This window comes from Salvia splendens, chromosome 10, assembly GCF_004379255.2.
Source record: "Salvia splendens isolate huo1 chromosome 10, SspV2, whole genome shotgun sequence".
NCBI lineage: Eukaryota > Viridiplantae > Streptophyta > Magnoliopsida > Lamiales > Lamiaceae > Salvia > Salvia splendens.
This window is the reverse complement of record NC_056041.1, coordinates 9,179,891-9,199,910: the sequence shown is the minus strand read 5'-3', so window position 1 is coordinate 9,199,910 and position 20,020 is coordinate 9,179,891. Positions and strand designations below refer to the sequence as shown.

Genomic DNA, 20,020 nt, shown 5'->3' with positions numbered 1-20,020 from the left:
ACTTATATCGAGCATTTATTAAGGCGATTAAATGAAAAAGTTTGCTTATAACGTAATACTAGTAGTATTGATTTAAAGTAAACTAATCCATAATTAATGTGCGAAATAACTATTAATTGCCATTTATTTAACTAAAGCCCAGGGTGCCACAAAAGTACCATAAAGCAGGAAGCTGGTGTATCAATGGAGTACAGTGACGTTACTCTTTGAAGTCCCAATATTTTCAACTTTCCCTTCGCCGTTGCCGTCGCCATCGCCAAAAACGGCGATCGCCGGCTATCGAAACGGCACCGTATCGCCTCCAATCACGCGGACCTCTGCGAAATATACACATGCGCGATTTTGTATCTATATACGTCAGCGTTAATTCCATGTCGTCTGTAGCCATTATCACTCTGTTAATCCAAACGCTGTGTTTATACACCGGCGCATCGTCTCTGGCGACGGAGATTTTGGTTTTAGCGCCGTTTGCAGTTGGATCTCGTTCCCTGCTGCGATCTATCGACGGCGATCAATCTGAAAAACCTGATTACGCGGTGGAATTGAACGCCACGAACTTCGATTCCGTGCTCAGTGAAAACCCAGCTACTCATGTTATTGTCGAATTTTTCGCTCACTGGTTCGTTTGCTCAATTCGTTTTATTTTTTTACAAGTCTCTGTCTTTATCTTCGTCTCTTTTGTTTAGGCGGAAATATGCTTTCTTAATTAAGTGAATTGCGTTGGTGTTCATTGGATTTGACTGTTTAAGTTCTGATTTGGTTTGGTGAAGTCTATGGCTATTGCGAGAACTGTGATTTGTGGAGGGAAATGGATGTAATTTTGAAATTAAATCGCACTGTACATAAAGAATCAAGCTAGGGTAAGAAATTTGAAGGTTTAGGTTGGGAGAAAGATGTTTGATTTCGAGCTAAATAGTGACTGACAAGGTTGGATCGCATGCATTAATGAACATAGATACAACTAAGAAACCAGTGAATTCCGGATGCATCGATATAGCTTGAAATTCTGCCATCATAAGCTTAACAAATTTGAAAAAAAATGATTTTTTTCCTTTGCTTTAAGCTTAACAAACCAGAGTAATAGTTTTGCATACGATACTGTTATAGGAAGTTAAATTTCTCTATTTATAGTGCTCCCAGGTGATGTAATGTTTTCTGAAAAAACAAAGTTCCAGTTATTCTGAAAAGGCTTCTTTTCAAGTTGCGAAAGAGGCATTGCTCTAGTTAACTCTTAAGAAATCCAGTTTTTTCTGTATTTGTCTGATGGAGCTTGTAATGTTCATCAAATTGGTAATTATATTAGTGCAAAGAAAGAAAAGGGCTTGTGCTGCCTTTTCCTGTTATTCTATTTGTGAAGCTGTGCTTGACTGAGAATACAGGTTGCTGAATTGACTTTGTGATTCCTATTGTGAATAATAAAGAAGCATGGTGTGTTTATGTTTGTTTTTCTGAACACATGTATCTGCTGCATGGTGTGCATAGTAAATGTTTGTGTAGGTATTCATTTAAATTATAGACATTTTTGGAAAGCAGAGTTGCATAAATTTACACTCATAACGTGCTTACTGCCTATCTCTTTTGCAGGTGCCCAGCTTGCAGAAATTACAAGGTATGTTAGGTTTTTGATATGTTGTTCTTCCACGTGCCAATAATGGTTGGTAACATAGTTCAGAAATTGTGCAGCCCCAGTATGAGAAGGTTGCCAAGATTTTTAATGGAGCTGATGCTACCCATCCGGGAATTATTTTGATGACCAGAGTAGATTGTGCTCAAAAGGTTCTAATGCTATATGCTTCTCTATGTTTTCATGAAATTAAGAGCTCGGATGTTTGTGAAGCAGCATAGGGATAAAGAAATAGGTTTAGCTTGTAATTTTGTTCTGTTGACACACTAATGCTGCAAAATAATTTTCAGATTATATGTTCTTGATTGTTTCTCCAACTTACTTGCTTGGCAGTACAGATAAATACTAATCTTTGTGATAAGTATTCTGTCGGGCACTACCCTACACTTCTGTGGGGGCCACCTTCTAAGTTTGTGCACGGAAGTTTTGACCCAAAGCAAGGAAAGGGTGAAATTCTTTCTATTGAGGATGGACGAACAGCCGAGCGACTGCTAAACTGGATTAATCAGCAATTGAACAGGTATAAAACCTCGCTTCATGTTGGCAATTAACTTTGTTGGTGGAGTGGTACCCATTTACTTGTTATTAAGATTGGTGTTTGAAACTTTGGAGCATAAAATGCTTGGGTAGTCTAACAATGTATATATGTCTTTCGTGTATTCGACAATGACGGCATATATTAGGGCCTAATATATTTTTGTATCTTCATTTTTACATTTACAGCTCATATCTCTTGGATGACCAGAAATATGAGAATGATCAACTTCAGAAAAATTCTTCAGATATTGGACAGGTGCTTTTAGTACATCTCCTAAACGCTTAACTAAATTTATAAAAAAATAACTCCAACTTTTGTTTGTTTCTGACATATTCTTATGTTTTCTGGAGAAAGATTGCACGTGCTATTTATGATATCGAGGAGGCAACATCCACTGCTTTTGACATCATTTTAGACCACAAGGTGAACATCTATTGTGCATTTATTTTATTTTATCATTTTATTTTTTCTTTTTAGTGCTAGTATTTAACATTAATCATGTCTCAGATGATCAAATCAGAGACTCGACTGTCGCTTGTGAAGTTCTTTCAACTTTTGGTGGTCCATCACCCTTCTAGAAGGTCAGCATCCATTAATTTGTTTTCTTATGCTTTGGTTGGTACTGTGCTTCTTTACTTCTCACATGGTTTGGATATTCTTGTTAGATGCCGGAAGGGAACTGCCGAAATACTTGTTGATTTTGATAATATTTCAGTCAACAAGAAGGAAAGTGAAAGTGGCATCGAGAAGGGAGAACCCAGGCATTATGACATTTGTGGAAAAGATGTACCTCGTGGATATTGGGTAGGTTTTGTTTAAATTCAAAATTTTGTTTTTACTAGCTACATGGTAAGTTATCTGGCCTTAAGCTGACTATAGACATTTTCACCCTTGCTGTAAAGCGAAGATCACCTCCAACCTAAGTATATTTGATGTCTTGAGAAGGCATCCATATACCTATACGTGAAGGATGCCATATTCTTAGATATTTTATGCTACTCTGTTCAGTTCTCTATAAACAAAAATTTCCTTGTCATCTTTTCATGTTATATCATTAGTATTTAGTAATTTTCTGAATGTGGCGATTAATTATATGTAGATGTTTTGTCGGGGAAGCAAGAATGAGACAAGAGGTTTTAGGTAAGCGCATTTATTATGTATACCTAATAGCTACAATGCAAGTTGCATATCCATGTATTTAAGATCCCAACTGTGGTATGTAGAGATTTTATATTATTATATGATTGGTGATGCTGAGGATTCTATCCTTTTAACTGCTAAATATGACCAGATCAGAGTTTTATATACTGCAAGGCATCCAGCAACTGGATGTTAACTATGTTCTTTAATTTTTTGAGCCACATTGGATGTTAACTACGTTCTTTCAGTTAGTGAGCCACATTTGGTTAAAAAAGTCACAGGAAACATAGTGAAAATCTCTAACCTACTTCTGTTACAGTATCAAACATATGATAATCTACTGATTCTTTGTTTCTGTTGCAGTTGTGGTTTGTGGGTTTTATTGCACTCACTCTCTGTAAGAGTTGATGATGGAGAAAGTGAGTTCGCATTCTCTGCCATTTGCGATTTATTCATAATTTCTTCATCTGTGAGGAGTGTAGGCAACATTTTTACAGCATGTGTTCAAGGTAATCAATCTAATGCACTTACCTTACAGTCAATATTTTTTTAAATGCCAATTAACTGAAAGTATCAAACCTGCAGTGTTTCTAGTCCTTTCAAGAAATCCCGTGATTTATCCCTCTGGCTATGGAGTACGCACAACAAAGTCAACGAGCGACTCATGAAGGAGGAGGCCTCTCTTGGAACCGGTGATCCCGAATTTCCCAAAACCATGTGGCCTCCAAGACAGCTCTGCTCTTCTTGCTATGTGAGTAAGAGTAGGAAAGACAGTAATAAAATCGAGTGGGATCACGATGAGGTGTACAACTTTTTAAAGGGCTATTATGGGAAAGCACTCGTAACATTATACAAGGAAAAGGAACTTCGTGTAGAGAAGCGGTCAGTTGGGTTGCTAGCTGAGGATTTGACAGGTTCAACCTCAGTGAACGCCCTCGTTGTTCCTCTTGGAGCTGCGTTGGCCATCGCTGTTGCCAGCTGTGTGTTTGGAGCGCTTGCCTGCTACTGGCGCCAGCATCAAAAGAGCCGGAAGTATAAATACCTACACTCTTTAAAGGATATCTGACTGAATATGATAAATCTAAAGGAAAAGGGTGTTTGTAACACTGGGGAGTTCGGTGTTCTCACCTATTCTTTCACGCAAATGTTTCAGGCCAAAGAGAAGCTTGAAGTGATATACCTAACTTAATCTACACACTGATGAGAAATGGATACTTTTTATCCACGATTGTGGAGGCGCAGTCCAGTGGGGGTGGAGGGGAGAGCTTGCCTTTCTTCTCAGGCTAAGTTCCTGATTGGAGGTACAGATTTTGCTTGTATCAGTAGGGAGAGATTTGTAGGGAAAGATTACAGTGTGCCATCATTATGTTTAAGCGTTATTGCAAAGATTTGTAGGGACATATTTTTGTTATTGATGTGTACTCAACAAGGAGGATTATGGCTGATACTTCAGAAATATGTATTTTTGTGATTTAGTTTTTATGCAACAGCCTACAAAATTTTGGTTCAACAGGGCAATCAGAGTGCACGAAATGTGTGAATATTTTTGTTTTAAGTTGAAGCAATATCCGGCCATCCTACTTATGCACTTGTCTTCACAGTTGGTAAATTTTGTTTGAGGTCTAAAATTTCAACACCAAACTAGATCACAAACAAACAATCAAAGCATAGCCCACACTGAATGCACAACAATAAAAAATCAATACAAACTATTAATAATAGGATACAATGTTAAAAAACTTATTTCAAGCAAAGCACAGGATAATTAAAACAGTCCTACATCCTTCCTATCTGTTAGGGTTCACTCACCAAGCTATGGATAGTCAGGTTCTGGCGAAAACGGAGCCATAGAAGAGAAGCTAATAGACTCAGGGATATCTATTGACATAGAATGAAAGTCTCTGCTGCCACCATATCTATCTTGAACATAAGAGCATTCTTCCACCTCTTTGATTGCTTCCAACCGCGCTGCAACTTCCTTCATTGTTGGCCTTCTTTTCCCCTTCAAATGAAGACATCTCCAAGCGAGCTGAGCTACAGTCATGATTTCTCTTTAAGCACCCTTGCATCAAGAATATCAAACAACACTTCTTTTTCCATCAATTGCAAGAAATGTGTGGTTATCAACCTTTTTCGATTTCTTGACTGCCACGATCCTACCATCCGTTGACATCCCTTTATAGACTGTACCTTGGCCACCATGGCCAAGTATGCGGTTCTCATTGTAGCGATCAGTAGCTAGAGTCAATTCTTTTGAGCTATACAACCTTTATAGATTGTTCAAGAAATAGTGAAGGAGGAATTTGCACTACAGTGGGAACCAACCCCAAATGGATAGGGAATGACGACATTTCCACACTTCTGATCGCAATTAGACCTCGCCAAAGATATTGACGACGTAGTCAAAGTAATGCCATAACTTAACAGGGATAGCACAAGAACTATCATGGACACTTCATTCTTCCTTCCTATTTCTTGAACAATCAGTTTGCAAAAATTGTCAGTAAACTTCAAGAGTTCATAGAATATAAATACTCAACATGATACCATATATGATTGATGATGATATACAGAAATGGATTAAATATATGAATATTGATCAAACTATATGGAAACCATGTAAAATGCCAAGCAAGACGAACATATAAAAGATCATGAAGAAATAATGAAGCATGCAACATGTAAGTGTGTAACGATATTCAAGAATCTTGATGATTATATATAGAATATAGGATAATATTATTATTTACAGTACATAATATATTTACGTGCCTCTGTATATATTCAAAATCCATTCATCAACCTCATATTCTCAAAAGGAAGCATACAACTAGTTCAACAATGTTCAGTGTATCTTTACTGAATCAGAGCGTTGTATATATGATTTTCTCATCTTAGTTTTCTAACAGGAGATTAATGGAGTTGTGTTCTGTCCTAATAAATAGTTAGAACTTTGGGTTTCTAACTTTTCACTAGAAAAACACAGAAAAATAGATACATATAAAAACTAACAATGGGGATGTATTATGTATAGAGGTAACAAAACACTATTTATGTGGTGACCTTGAATCTTGAATATAGAAAACATTATAGTTAGCATAATTAACTACAAAAACATATCAACACAATGAACAAAATTGCATGTTATATGTGGAGTAATTTAAAGGAAATATGGTGCAGGTTTCCTCTGTTTTGAAAATGAAGGCATTGAATTTATCAAAGTATGATTAGGTCAAATTATATAATTAGCTTGAAATTAGTGTGATGGTCTCCTTTATTTTTATGCATGATCACGTTTCATTGTATAATTGAACTAGAAGAAGTAAATAAAGTAAGAAGAGAAATTGAATTTAAAAGTAGTAAAATCATCACAATTTGAAAGAAGTTGGATTAAGAGAGAGGAGAACTAATAGGTAAGAAGCGAAAAATTTATTTATACAACAGGTGTAATTTTGAAAGATGAATTTTCAAAGAATAAAATAAAAACTTGGCATACACCAGTTCTGGTAGTGACCGTTGATTTTCTGACAAAAAGTGTTGACTTATTCTCATCTTTCAAAGCTCTACTAATGGCAACTTTTAATTGTAAAAGTGGAGCAAGTTTTCTAGATTGAAAACTATGGCATTTGAATTTATCAAGCTTTGATTAGTACAAATATGGACTCCACATCTACTTATTACAACAAACCTCAACTCTACACTCTCTCGAATCTTTCCTATCTAAAAATCTAGAAGCTAAATCATAGTGCAATTATTATTGAGGTACTATTAATCATGCATTATTTCCATTTCTGTTGTATTTGATCTTTGATTGTACTACAATTCAAGAACTCTCTTGATCAAACTCTGCATATAACCCAAAAAAAAAAAAACTCTGCATATAACCAACAATGACGTTGGCCTCAATCCTCGGATTCATTTTTTTCCTAGCTCTAACAACAGCAACAACCTCCCAAGAAATATCTAGGCAAGGTTGTGACACCAGGTGTGGAAATCTCACCATTCGTTATCCTTTAGGAGTCGGCCCTGGATGCAGTTTAAACTCCTCCTTCGCCATCACTTGCGATAACACCACCGCCCCTCCAACGCCATTCCTCACCAGCATCAATCGCCAAGTGTTGAACATCTCCATGCATGGTGTAGTCATTGTAAACCAGCCTGTCTCACCAATAAACTGCTCGTGAGACCCGGATTCCTCAATACCTCTCTTGAAGGAAGTCCCTTCACAATCTCAGCGCGCTACAACACGCTGGCAGCCTGGCAGTGCTAGGCTGCACGAATTCAGTGTGGCTTCTTTCTAACGAGGCGACCACGGTTGGAGGATGCATGGCCATCTGTCAAACCAATTCCATCCACAACAGCAGCTGCGACGGTCTCAACTGCTGCAAGGCCACAATCCCGGAAGGGCTACAAAGATTCCAATTTAGCTACAGAAGCATCCAGAGCATCAACAATGGATTCTGTGGCTACACCTTCCCAGTTGACAAGAAATGGTTCCGGCATGGCTACAGAACCTACCCAGGCCTTCTACTCAACTAGTCATTTCCATATGATCAAAAATTCGTATCTGCGCCGCTTGTGCTTGAGTGGGAGATCAACAACTCTGAACTGAACGATCTTGGTACTTGCAGAAGGGCTGATGACTATCGGTCCATTTCAAACATCGATGAGTATAGCGATCCTTCAACAACACGCTTATCTCTCAATTACTATGGCGACTATGAATATGTATCTTCCACCAGATATTGCTATTGCCAAAGAGGCTAAGGCAGTCCCTACGTACCTCAAGGATGCATTGATATAGACGAATGCCTCTTTAATAATTAACTATGGGGCTTGCATCAACACAATTGGGGGCTTTAAGTGTGTCATTCCAGTTACCAGAGGCGCCGGTATATCCAAAGGCAAAATAGCCTCGATTATCATAGGCAGCGTGCTAGGCACCCTGCTTCTGGCCCTCGCGGCATTCCAGGTTGTGAGGACCATAAGGAAGAGAATCAAGAACAAGCGAAGGCAAGAGTTCTTCAAGCGCAACGGCGGCCTGTTATTACAACAGCAGCTTTCCTCAACCGAAAACAGCCTCGACAAAACCAAGGTGTTTACCTACAAGGAGCTGGCTAAAGCCACTGATAACTACAACGAGAATCGTGTCCTTGGCCGTGGCTGCCAAGGCACGGTCTACAAAGGAATGCTGACGGATGACAAGATTGTCGCCGTCAAGAAATACAAGATGGTGGAAGAAGGCGATCTGCAGGATTTCATCAACGAGATTGTGATTCTGTCGCAGATCAATCACAGGAATGTGGTCAAATTGCTGGGGTGTTGTCTGGAGACCGAAGTTCCTCTCCTCGTCTACGAGTTCATCAACAATGGCACACTTTTCGGGCACATCCACGATCCCAGCGAGGATTTCCCCCTTTCCTGGGAATTCCGCCTCCGAATCGGGAGAGAAGTCGCCAGAGCTATTGCTTACCTTCATTCCGCTGCTTCTGCGCCTATCTATCATCGCGATATCAAATCAACAAATATATTGTTAGATGATAAATACAGAGCTAAGGTTTCGGATTTTGGAGCTTCACGAACAATATCCATTGATCAAACTCACGTCACCACACGAGTGCTGGAGACGTTCGGGTATTTAGATCCAGAGTATTTCCAGTCGAGCCAGTACACAGAGAAGAGCGACGCGTACAGCTTTGGAGTGGTTATGGTTGAGCTTCTGACCGGAGAGAAGGCCATATCTTCGATTAGAGCGGAAGCAGGGAGGAGTTTGGCGACGCAGTTTTTGGATCTGATGGAGGAGGATCAAGTGTTTTATATCATTGATGAGAGGGTGGTTAGAGAGGGGAAGAGAGAGGAAATCATGGCGGTAGCTCAGCTTGCGAAAAGATGTCTGCATTTGAATGGGAAGAGAAGGCCGACGATGTATGAGGTGGCGGCGGAATTAGAAGGTATTCGGATGGTGAAATTGAGAGAGGAAACGAAATTGCTGCAAAATAAAGATTGTAGTAAAGAGAGTGAAGCGATTGAGGTTGATGAAATGTATGAAGACTTATCTTCCATCACCGGAAGCATGCGCTTTGATGATGACCGGTGATTGCAGGGGTCATGAGCGATTGCTTGTCAAATGTTTGATCTCCATCACCGTAGTTGATCACCGGAGAGTGATGATTATACATCGGTAACAATTACCGATATGAGTTATGCAGTAAATTTGGTTTCGACTAATTAAATTATTCAGTCCGAGTAAACGAAACTCACTGTTGATATATTTTCAACTATCTAAAATCCGTGTAACAGAAAATATATATTTTCCTCCAATATACAGTTGACTTCAAACATGATTGTTTCTCCCTCTAGAAACTCAATAGGAGTACAATACTGGAATATTAATTATCCACAACTCTGTTTTGAAAGTAACTTGTAATTTGTCACAGTTTGATTAGTACATATGGCTTCCAACTACTTATTTATAACATGCTCTCTCAACTGCTGCAAGGCCTTAGCCAATCCCAACACCACTGCAAACCCTCCAATTTACTTACAAAAGCAGTAACAAAGACAGGCCCGGGCCGTGTGGGTACGTCTTCCCCGTTGACAAGAAATGGCTCGAGCAAGACTACAAAGGCCTTCACACCAACCCAAATGATCAAGGACTCGTGTCTGCTCCACTCGAGCACCTGAAGATCAACATGCTTGCTATTTGCAACCGCGCTGCTAACTATCGTTCCTTTTCAAGCAGCGATGCCTACACCATTCCTTCAACGCTGTTATATCGCACATGAATTACTACAACCAACGAGGCTGCATGAACAGAACAGTTGATTTTCAATGCGGGTCAGGGACTTGTATTAACGAGGTTGGAGGTTTTAGTTATCAGTATTTAGACGAGGAGGGTTACTCGAAAACCAAAATCGCATTCATCAGTATTGGTCTGCTGCTTTTGATCGTTGTGGCATTCAAGGTCGCCAGATATATGACACAAGGAGCTCGAGAATGCTACCGGTATCTAATAATGATTCAACTATACCAAATTTTGTTATATACTGAAAAACAGATCATATCCATCTCAATTCTCAAATCATTTGTTAGTACAATTTTCAATAATTTATTTCCACGTTAATTAGTTACTGTATACTCCATCTCTCGCATAGGCATTTCTAGTCTAGCTTATGTCCAAAAGAAAAAAAGAGGTCATTATTTTAGTTTAAGTATATTGAATATTGTGAGGATAAGAAGAAGTAAAATTGGTTTCAAAATTATACTACTAGTAAATACATAAAGAAAAGATTTCAAAACAAATTCATAAAACAAAATCATGCAAATTTTGTATGCATGGTATGTGTTGGCGTGCAAATTTTGTACTAGTGCTAGTCCACTATTATGCAGTGAGAAGTCCTAGTGATATGGCAGTAGGGTGAGAAGTCCTTATAACGTAGTAGAAGGTGTTTTTGGGAAGTCCTAGTGCTAGTCCGTGGCGAAGTCCTTTTGTGGATGCTCTCAATCTTAGTCATATTCAAATTCATATATATACTTCATGCCTTTCATTAAATTAAGTCATTTTTTGATATAACGACAAGAAAGAGGTAAAATAAGAGAATTAAAGATAAAATTAAAAAAAAACATACTCCAAGTTATCTTAGAAATTTTTAAAGTTATCTTAGAAATTTTCAAAATAGTAGTAAAAAATTTAAAATAATAAAATGACTTTAATTAATCAGAAACATTGAGTACCTACTAGATTAATTTTTTTCCAGAAATTTTGTAAGTAGAATTTTCATTTTCATATATACACTTAGCCAAAATCGCTCCTTTCGTTTGGTGATAAATTCCGGCTAAATCTCCTCAACTCCGACCAATCCCCGCCGGAGTTGTTGTATCCTCAGCTACGAGTCGACGTCGTTTGAATTCACTTTCCTATTTGCATGAGCCTCCTTCCTCTCCGCTTTCCCCCTCTCCATTTACACTCCAAAACCCTAAAACCTCACACCGCCGACCCTCCGCCGGCGCGATTACTCTTCAGAATGAAGGACCAACCGCCGTCTTCTTACGGCGGGATCTACGTGCCTCCGCATCACCGCTTCCCATCTTCGAACACCGCCGCAACCGCATCCGCCCCGAATGATTCGAAGCCTATGAATGTGACTACTCAATGTGATGCTGAGAAACGAGAGTCGTTTAGTAGTGTAAGAGTTACTAGTAATGGAAACAGTGAAGCCGCAAAATCTTATCCTTACTTGCCACCTCATCACTATCAGAAGCAAGTTCAGCAACAGAAGGAAAATTCAGGCCGCGAAGAGGTGGCTCAGCAAGTTTCTGATCGCCAAGTCGTGTTTTCAGCACAAGCTGTATGCTAATATTATTTATTTATAAGTATTATTATGAGCATTTGACTTGTTTGCCTAATTTGTTGTGTAAAATGGATTTGTATCGCAGCATACATCTTACATATGCTTAGTTAGGGTTGATCACGATCTATGCCAATCGTGGTTTCCTTTGATATATGATACGGAATAATGAAATATGTTCATTGTTCATTGTGAACACATTTTAGCTTTGAATCGTACCATTGGCTTCGAACTTGGATGGCCTCTCACTATTTTTTGAAGTTAAATTTGTCTTTGACATTCTTTTTGGACCTGCATGCTTTAGGCATGCTGCATTTGTGCTCTGCTGGTGTCTCATGTAACAAATTTATCTACTACTCTAGTTTTTTTAACTTAATTTAATTTCAGGGTGCTTTATCCTCAGAGAATGCTAATGCATGGGAATGGAAGTTAAATGCCCTGTTACATGATAAGGATAAGCAAGAGTTAGTGTCAAGAGAGAAAAAAGATAGAAGAGATTTTGATCAAATAGCAGCTGTAGCTAGTAGGATGGGCTTATATAGGTATCTTATCAGACTCTTCTATTGCACTCCTTTGTTTTTAACTTTTTGAGTTTTTTAACTTTTAAGCATGTACTCTACAGCCACCTCTACACGAAGGTAGTTGTTGTCAGTAAATTCCCATTGCCGCACTATCGATTTGATCTTGATGACAAACGTCCCCAGAGGGAGGTACTTGCTACCTTTTGATCTTGCACCTGTTGTTTATTTGGTTCTGCTTTCCTAGTCGTTTTTCTGATTTATTTTGATGACCTATGCATGAGTGGTTTCTTTTGCATTATTGTCATGCTATGAAGCTTTCTTAACTCTATGATAAATTAAATAATACTCTTTCAACACTTATCTCCCAATCCTGGGTCCTAAATAGTACTCCCTCCGTTTCCTAAAAATAGAAACTCTTTCATTTTTGGACCGTTTCCTAAAAATATAAACACACCATTTTAGGAAAGTTCTTTCTCTCTGAGGTGGGACTCATTTTCCACTAACACACCTTTTCTTTCTATCTCTCTCTTACTTTACCAATTTTGCATTCAAATCCATGCCGTTCCAAAAGTTCCTATTTTTAGGAAATGGAAGGAGTATTAGAATAATATAAAAACTTGTTAAGAAAAAGAAATGAGATTCAGAGAGTCTGAGCAGATGTGCACACTCCAACGGAAGTCTCTGTTTATTATGCTCCATTTTTGTGGGACAATCAGGTAATCATGGCTCCTGGTCTGCAAAAGCGCGTGGATGCTTATCTTGTCAATTACATTTCTGGAAAGCGTAAGAGCATGGATGCTATGTCAAGATCAAGTAGTAGTAATGGTAGCATTGCTACCGATGACAGCCTTTTTGAGCAACCGGAGCCACTTCCACATAGCAAGACTGCCATGGAGAAAATTTTCTGGAGAAGAAGTATGGAGATGTATGAGAAACAACGCAACTGGCAGGTTCAGTATCTGATTTCTAGTCTCATTAATTGTCTACGTAATCCAAACACTGATTTATCCCATAATAAACCTCTTAAGATGTTTTGATTTCTTGACCTGACTTATAATTTATTATCAAATTTCTCCCATTAACTTTATGTTTATCGTGGTCACTCAGAGTGTAATTGGTAGGCAACCATTGTATCATAGTTTCATTTGTTACAGGAATCTCCTGAAGGAAGAAATATGATGGTGCTCCGTAGAAGTCTCCCTGCTTACAAGGAGAAAGATGCTATGTTAAGTGCCATTTCACTGAATCAGGTATTTCATGTTTGGTGTGATACCAGTGTTGGTTTCAAACCAATTGCTTTATTTTGTTAAATAATGAATTTTTATTCTGATGCTTTTCTGTAGCCTGTTACGTAATAATTTGGCCAATGAATTTAGCTTAGGTCCTTTGTTGTTGCTGCGGTTTGTATTTCCATGTTTTCTTGGTCGATATCTGTATAATCCTCTAAATACATCACAATTGAGAATAAGAAGTGAATTTCTTGCACGTCTTTTTCTGATCTCTTAAATTTGAAAAACTATCAATTAAGAGGTTATGGAGAGAGTTATATTTTTTACTATCAGAAAGGATCCATTTACTTCGTAGCTGTCTTTATTTCCCGTTCTCCTCTATGATGGATTCTTCTCGTCCAGTGCCTTGATGCATTATGCATGGGTGGTTTATGAATTCTATTTACATAAAATTATTCAAGTGCAAAAGCTTTATGGCTTTGTCTTGAACTCACAGTACTGATGATTTCTAATATCATTATATAAGTTTTGGTTATTATAATTATGAATGACAATGTGGAGCTTTTTAGGTTGTCCTCATATCTGGTGAAACTGGTTGTGGTAAGACCACCCAAATTCCCCAATTGATTTTGGAATCCGAGATAAACTCTCTCCGTGGGGGCATGTGCAATATTATATGTACCCAACCTCGAAAGATATCTGCCATGTCTGTATCTGAGAGGATTGCAACAGAGAGAGGGGAGAAATTGGGGGAAACAGTGAGTCTCTTATTCTCATTATTACCTGTACAGGTGACTTTCTGTGGCATGTGTGAATCCCGTGTAAGCATAACTACATGTTCCTACTCTTGGTATCTCACTCCAGATTGGATATAAAGTTCGGCTAGAGGGTATGAAAGGAAGGGATACCCACCTCCTCTTTTGCACAACTGGCATCTTGTTGCGCAGATTATCACTTGATAGAAGCTTAAAGACTGTAACACATATTATTGTTGATGAAATTCACGAACGTGGGATTAATGAAGGTATTTATTTGTTCTTTACCTGCTTTGTAAAAGTTAAGCTGGGTTTAGTTTCATTCTTAACTCTTTATGTTTTGTGACAGATTTTCTGCTTATTGTTTTGAAAGATCTTCTTCCTCGTCGACCGGACCTAAAGCTTGTCTTGATGAGTGCAACCATAGATGAAAAACTCTTCTCATCATACTTTAGTGGGGCTCCAAGGCTCCATATTCCTGTTAGTCTTTGGTTTAACTGTATACTATCATCTCATTTGTAGACTAATAAATAATTAATTATTTTCTACGATTGATTTAGGCTAAATTTGTATGATTATTAACATATTTCAAGGTTCAGAGTTTTTCACAGTGGATTTACTTAGAGACATACAAAATAATGAAGGAGCCCTAATTCATTTATGTTGTTACTGTTAGGGATTTACTTATCCAGTTCAGACCTATTTCCTAGAAAGTATTCTGGAGATAACGGGATACAAGTTGACGCCTCATAATCAAATAGATGAATATGGTATGGACAGGGCTTGGAAAATGAGCAAACAAGTACCTAGAAAGAGAAAGAGCCAAATTGCTTCGGCAGTTGAGGTGATCAGCGTTGTTGTTTACTCTGGTGAAATTATGGTTTATGTCCTTGTGGGGTGTAAGCAATATATCTGTGAAACTGAATCAGGATACACTTAGTGTTGCTGAATTCAAGGACTATAGTGCTCAGACAAGGGAGTCTCTGTCTTGCTGGAATCCAGATTGTCTAGGTTTCAACCTTATAGAATATCTTCTGTGCAAGATATGTGGAAACGAAAGACCAGGTTCTGTTTTAGTGTTTATGACTGGGTGGGATGACATAACAGCTCTGAAGGACAAGCTTCAAGCTCATCCTGTTGTAGGAGATGCAAATCGGGTTTTGTTACTGGCGTGCCATGGTTCTATGGGCAGTGCAGAACAGGTTATTTGAACATTACTTGTTAAATGTATCTGCTGTCTTTTGAATTCTTACTGAGTTGATTAGTTGTGTGGTGTGCCATATATATCAGTTTGTTTGTTACATGAACATTTTGCCTTGGTTCCCTTCCTCTTACAAACCCATATTTTTGCTAAATATTAATTATTGCATGCATTATCTTGTATGCTACTCCCTCCGTTCCACTTAAGATGGCATGTTTTTCTTTTTAGTTTGTCCCAACTAAGATGGCACGTTTCCTTTTTTGGAAACTTTCTCTCTCCAATTAATACACCCAACCACTTTTTTCAACTCCTATTCACATACTCATCTTTCTCTCTCTATATTTTAATACTTACACCCACCTTTTCTCTCTCCAATTCAACACATTAACCAATAACTCCTAAAATTCCGTGCCGGCCAAGGAATGTGTCATCTTAGCCGGGACAGAGGAGTAGATCACTAGGCATTTTGTGGTTCGGCCATTTCCTTGCAGTTTTAGCTATGCAGGTCCTCAAGTTAAAAAAGGAAATGTTAAAATGGGTGTCATTAAAGTTTTCCCTTTAACATTCTTCCTTATTGTCCATTGCCTATCGTCATATGATCTAATAACTACCCAGTAACCTCTCCCAGCATTCAGTTGCTCAAGGACATGATTGCGTGAAGTGTGTCATTTTAGCTTGTAATGCCACGTAACAATTAAATTATTTTCTTGTATAAATCAAAATAGGTCCTTAATTTTTTGGAGTAAAATTTCATTCTGTTTCCTGACCATTATATATATAAGTTGCCTGTTCTTGTGCTATAATGCATGGGTTTAAGGGTATAAAATTTTAAGTTAGCATACTTTTTTTAAATATATTTTTTTACCTTGAACATTGCAGAAATTGATATTTGACAGACCCCCAGATGGAATAAGAAAGGTTGTTCTAGCCACAAATATTGCTGAGACTAGTATCACTATTGATGATGTAGTTTTTGTTATTGACTGCGGGAAGGCAAAAGAGGCATCATATGATGCGCTAAACAACACTTCTTGTTTGCTTCCTTCCTGGATCTCAAAGGTTTCAGCCAAGCAGGTATGTAACAACCAGCTTATGTTTTAGTTGTCAGCCATTGACACCAATAAGTTCTTGGTGCTTTAACAATGTGTAATATTATCAATGCTCTTTGTTTACCACAATCTAACCATAGAGCATATTAAGCTAATAAAGAACATTGCTAGTGCAGACAGTTCTGAGATAAACACTTTTTGGTATTGGTTTTTGAATGCTGTTTAAATAAACCAAACGTAAGTATGAAAAGAGAGTGGTGGCTAAGGGGATATAGATGGACTAAAACTTTACCTAAAAAGCTTTGCATGGTTTTAAAGCACGCTAAGGTTATAGTATTTTTGTAGGAGGTTCTAGTGATAGAACTTTCAGTGTTTTAATATTCCTCTATTAATTTTATTTCCTCTATTAATTTTATGTTTCCCCCTTCCCTCTTTCGGTGTTTTAAATAGAGAAGAGGAAGAGCTGGTCGTGTTCAGCCAGGAGAATGCTACCATCTCTATCCAAAATGTGTATTTGATGGTTTTGCTGAATATCAATTACCAGAGATTCTGAGAACTCCACTGCAATCCCTTTGTTTACAAATCAAGAGTCTAAAGCTTGGGGGTATCTCTGAGTTCTTATCTAGGGCATTGCAGTCACCTGAATATCTTGCGGTAATGCTCACATGTTAGCTGGAACATGTTTTCTTATTCACAAATGCATTTCCATCAAATTCCAAGCTTTAATGCTGTCATATGACTTTTTACTTGTTTCATGTGTCTGCCTCTTATAACTTCTTATCTTTCATTGTTAGGTTCAAAAGGCTATAGAATACCTAAAGATTATTGGGGCTTTAGATGAGAGTGAGAATTTAACTGTTTTGGGTAAGTTAACAAGCAATTTACTTATTCGTCCATTTTAAGGTTATGTGATGATGCACTTCCATTCATAAATCTACCTCATCTGTTTTGTAGGTCGCTACTTGACAATGCTTCCCATGGAGCCCAAACTTGGGAAAATGCTTATATTAGGTGTCATTTTTAATTGCTTGGATCCCATATTAAGTGTTGTTGCTGGTCTAAGTGTCCGTGATCCTTTCTTAGCTCCATTGGATAAGAAAGATGTAAGAGACATTCGCAGATCAACTATTGCTCTTTAAAAGGACATGTTTTAAACATAGGGCTTAGAGGGCCCTGGTAATAGCACTTCTGTTTTTATTGGTCATACTTGGGGCTATAATCAAATCCAAATGTGCTCTAATTCCTTATTCATAAGGGTTGTCAAATAAACTTATAATTTGTTTGCGTGTCATTTACCAATGAACATGGAAAGTAAATGTCTGAGGCATAAATCTGACACAGAACTAACAGCTCATAACATTTTTCCCTTTATTTGTTATAGCTGGCAGAGGAGGCAAAAGCTCAGTTTTCACATGACTTCAGCGACCATCTTGCTCTTGTCCGAGCATATGAGGGTTGGAAAGTTGCTGATAAAGATCTCAATGCATATGAATATTGTTGGAAAAACTTTCTGTCTGCACAATCAATGAAAGCTATTGATTCCCTTCGTAAGGAGTTCTACTCTTTGCTGATGGACGCAGGACTTGTGGATAGCAACCCAATTACTTATAATGTCTGGAGCTATGATGAGAATCTACTCCGTGCAGTTATTTGTTATGGCTTGTATCCAGGGATTTGTTCTGTTGTGGTAAGCATGATTTTCGATCTTACAAAGATGTTAATGTTGATAACATGGTTGCGTTTTATTTATTTTGACTGGCCTGGCTATGTAATCAAGCTATCTTAATGGCAATCTTATCTTCCAAGCCCTTAAATGAATAATGTAGTGAGCTTATTTATTTTGTAATTCATAGAATCAGTTGACAAATACTCGCTGAATTATTATTTTTTAATTACATGATTTGAACTCACTGGCAGCACAATGAAAGATCCTTCTCTCTCAAAACAATGGAAGATGGGAATGTGCTTTTGTACTCTGTAAGTTTTCAGCTAGCTTGATGTCTTAAATTGCGTTGATGCTTAGGATTTATAGACTAACTGAGATTCCTTTGGTTCCTTCCGAATTGGCTCAGAACTCTGTGAACGCACGTAACTCAAGAATACCATACCCATGGTTTGTTTTCAATGAAAAGATCAAGGTGAACTCTGTGTTTCTGCGTGATTCAACAGCTGTATCTGATTCCATGATTCTGTTATTTGGTGGAAACATCTTAAGAGGTGACACGGTAAATTTCTCAAACTTCATATACGTTGTAATCACGATGATGGCATCTTGATCATGAAAATATGTGCCGATGAGAATAATTTGAGTTCACAGGATGGCCACTTAAAAATGTTGGGTGGATACTTGGAATTCTTTATGGATCCTACTCTGGCAAAAATGTACCTGAGTTTGAAGCTGGAGCTTGACGAATTAATTCAGACGAAAGTGAGTGAAAAGAGTTAAACTATCTATTTTATGTATCAAGTGTTTTTTCTATGTTTTTTTGTCAAGCTAAACTGCTTTTTCTTGTATATTTTGTGGATGTTGAAACTAAAACCGGGGTTGCTTGTTTCATGTGTTAATTCATTAATTATCTATACTGTTTTGCAGCTTCTAAACCCCACAATGGACGTACACTCGTATCACGAACTCATCTCTGCAATTCGTCTGCTGATCTCGGAAGATCGCTGTGGTGGCAGATTTGTGTTTAGCCATCAGTTGCTGCTGCCTTCGAATCCACCCCTTGCAGCAATGACAGAAGCACAAAAATCAGCTTCAATACACAATACAGAAAGTGGTCCTGGTGGCGATAACTCTAAGAGCCAGCTACAGACGTTGCTGACACGTGCAGGCTATGCCGCACCCAGCTACAAAACTAAGCAACAAAAGAACAGCCAATTTCAGTCGACAGTTGCATTTAACGGCATGGAGATAATGGGGAAGCCTTGCAACAACAAGAAGCTAGCTGAGAAAGACGCAGCAGCTGAGGCTCTGCAGTATCTGCTTGGAGGGAACGGATCATGTCGTGACCGTCTCGACCTTGTGTCGATAATGTTGAAAAGAAGCAAGAAAGATCACAAGTAGTCTTGCATATATTGTGGAATCCAACAGGTAGCAAGGTATCACAGATAGCTCCCACCGTCCCTAGGCACTACCTAGCTAAGAAATGCTTTACTGCAACATGAATTCCCAAGGTGGTCGTGAAGCATTGGAGTCCAATGCTGAACCATCAACCAAGAAAGTTGCAGGTTCGAGATGAGGTATTTTGCTGTCTTCTATGATCGAAACCTAAATCTTGAGCAGATGCTGCTATGTACTGTCTAATGTTGTGGTGTTGGTACAACTGTGGTTTGCTGCATCTACTCAACTGAGGACCAATGGTTTTTGACCGATGAAGTCTAGGATCCCGTTGGACTCGGAAATGAACGTGACGTTTTGCCTCTAGTCAAGAAATGGTAGATACTTTTAATCCCCTTGATCTCTCCTTTTTGTATACTAGTCGTAACTTTTAATGGTCGATTGTATTTTGCTTCATCAAACAATCAACCGCTTGTATATGAATACTTACATGATTTTCCCATTTCTTCTATCAACAATTAGTTATCCTTTTAGGTTGAGCTGCTTGTATGAAA

General features: G+C 38.2%; 1 protein-coding gene and 2 pseudogenes across 3 annotated transcripts; all 3 read left to right on the top strand.

Moving 5' to 3' along the window:
- The first annotated feature begins 153 nt into the window (after positions 1 to 153).
- On the top strand, positions 154 to 4,812 carry LOC121753292 (annotated as a pseudogene).
- Positions 4,813 to 6,844: 2,032 nt separating this feature from the next.
- On the top strand, positions 6,845 to 9,548 carry LOC121750432 (annotated as a pseudogene).
- Positions 9,549 to 11,067: 1,519 nt separating this feature from the next.
- Positions 11,068 to 19,999, top strand: LOC121751771 (DExH-box ATP-dependent RNA helicase DExH5, mitochondrial-like). 3 transcript variants are annotated; one of them, XM_042146563.1, is made up of 19 exons: positions 11,068 to 11,602; positions 12,038 to 12,192; positions 12,273 to 12,360; positions 12,888 to 13,121; positions 13,326 to 13,421; positions 13,970 to 14,158; positions 14,265 to 14,424; positions 14,505 to 14,635; positions 14,832 to 14,999; positions 15,085 to 15,357; positions 16,236 to 16,430; positions 16,856 to 17,059; positions 17,200 to 17,269; positions 17,360 to 17,508; positions 17,787 to 18,092; positions 18,323 to 18,382; positions 18,478 to 18,630; positions 18,723 to 18,833; positions 18,999 to 19,999. In XM_042146563.1, exons 1-19 carry the CDS (start codon positions 11,228 to 11,230, stop codon positions 19,470 to 19,472), a joined length of 3,591 nt encoding a protein of 1,196 aa, XP_042002497.1. In that variant the 5' UTR covers positions 11,068 to 11,227; the 3' UTR covers positions 19,473 to 19,999. The 3 variants fall into 3 exon arrangements, with proteins under 3 accessions (XP_042002497.1, XP_042002496.1, XP_042002498.1); XM_042146562.1 differs by having other exon boundaries at positions 11,068 to 11,650; XM_042146564.1 differs by having other exon boundaries at positions 11,526 to 11,650; positions 12,054 to 12,192.
- The last annotated feature ends 21 nt before the right edge of the window (positions 20,000 to 20,020 follow it).

Excerpts from the sequence above, each read along its gene's own strand:
- LOC121751771 (XM_042146562.1), top strand. The coding sequence starts at position 11,228 with ATGAGCCTCCTTCCTCTCCGCTTTCCCCCTCTCCATTTACACTCCAAA. Across the intron at positions 17,060-17,199 it reads AGTCACCTGAATATCTTGCG|GTTCAAAAGGCTATAGAATA; the intron begins GTAATGCTCACA and ends TTTCATTGTTAG. Across the intron at positions 18,631-18,722 it reads ACATCTTAAGAGGTGACACG|GATGGCCACTTAAAAATGTT; the intron begins GTAAATTTCTCA and ends TTGAGTTCACAG.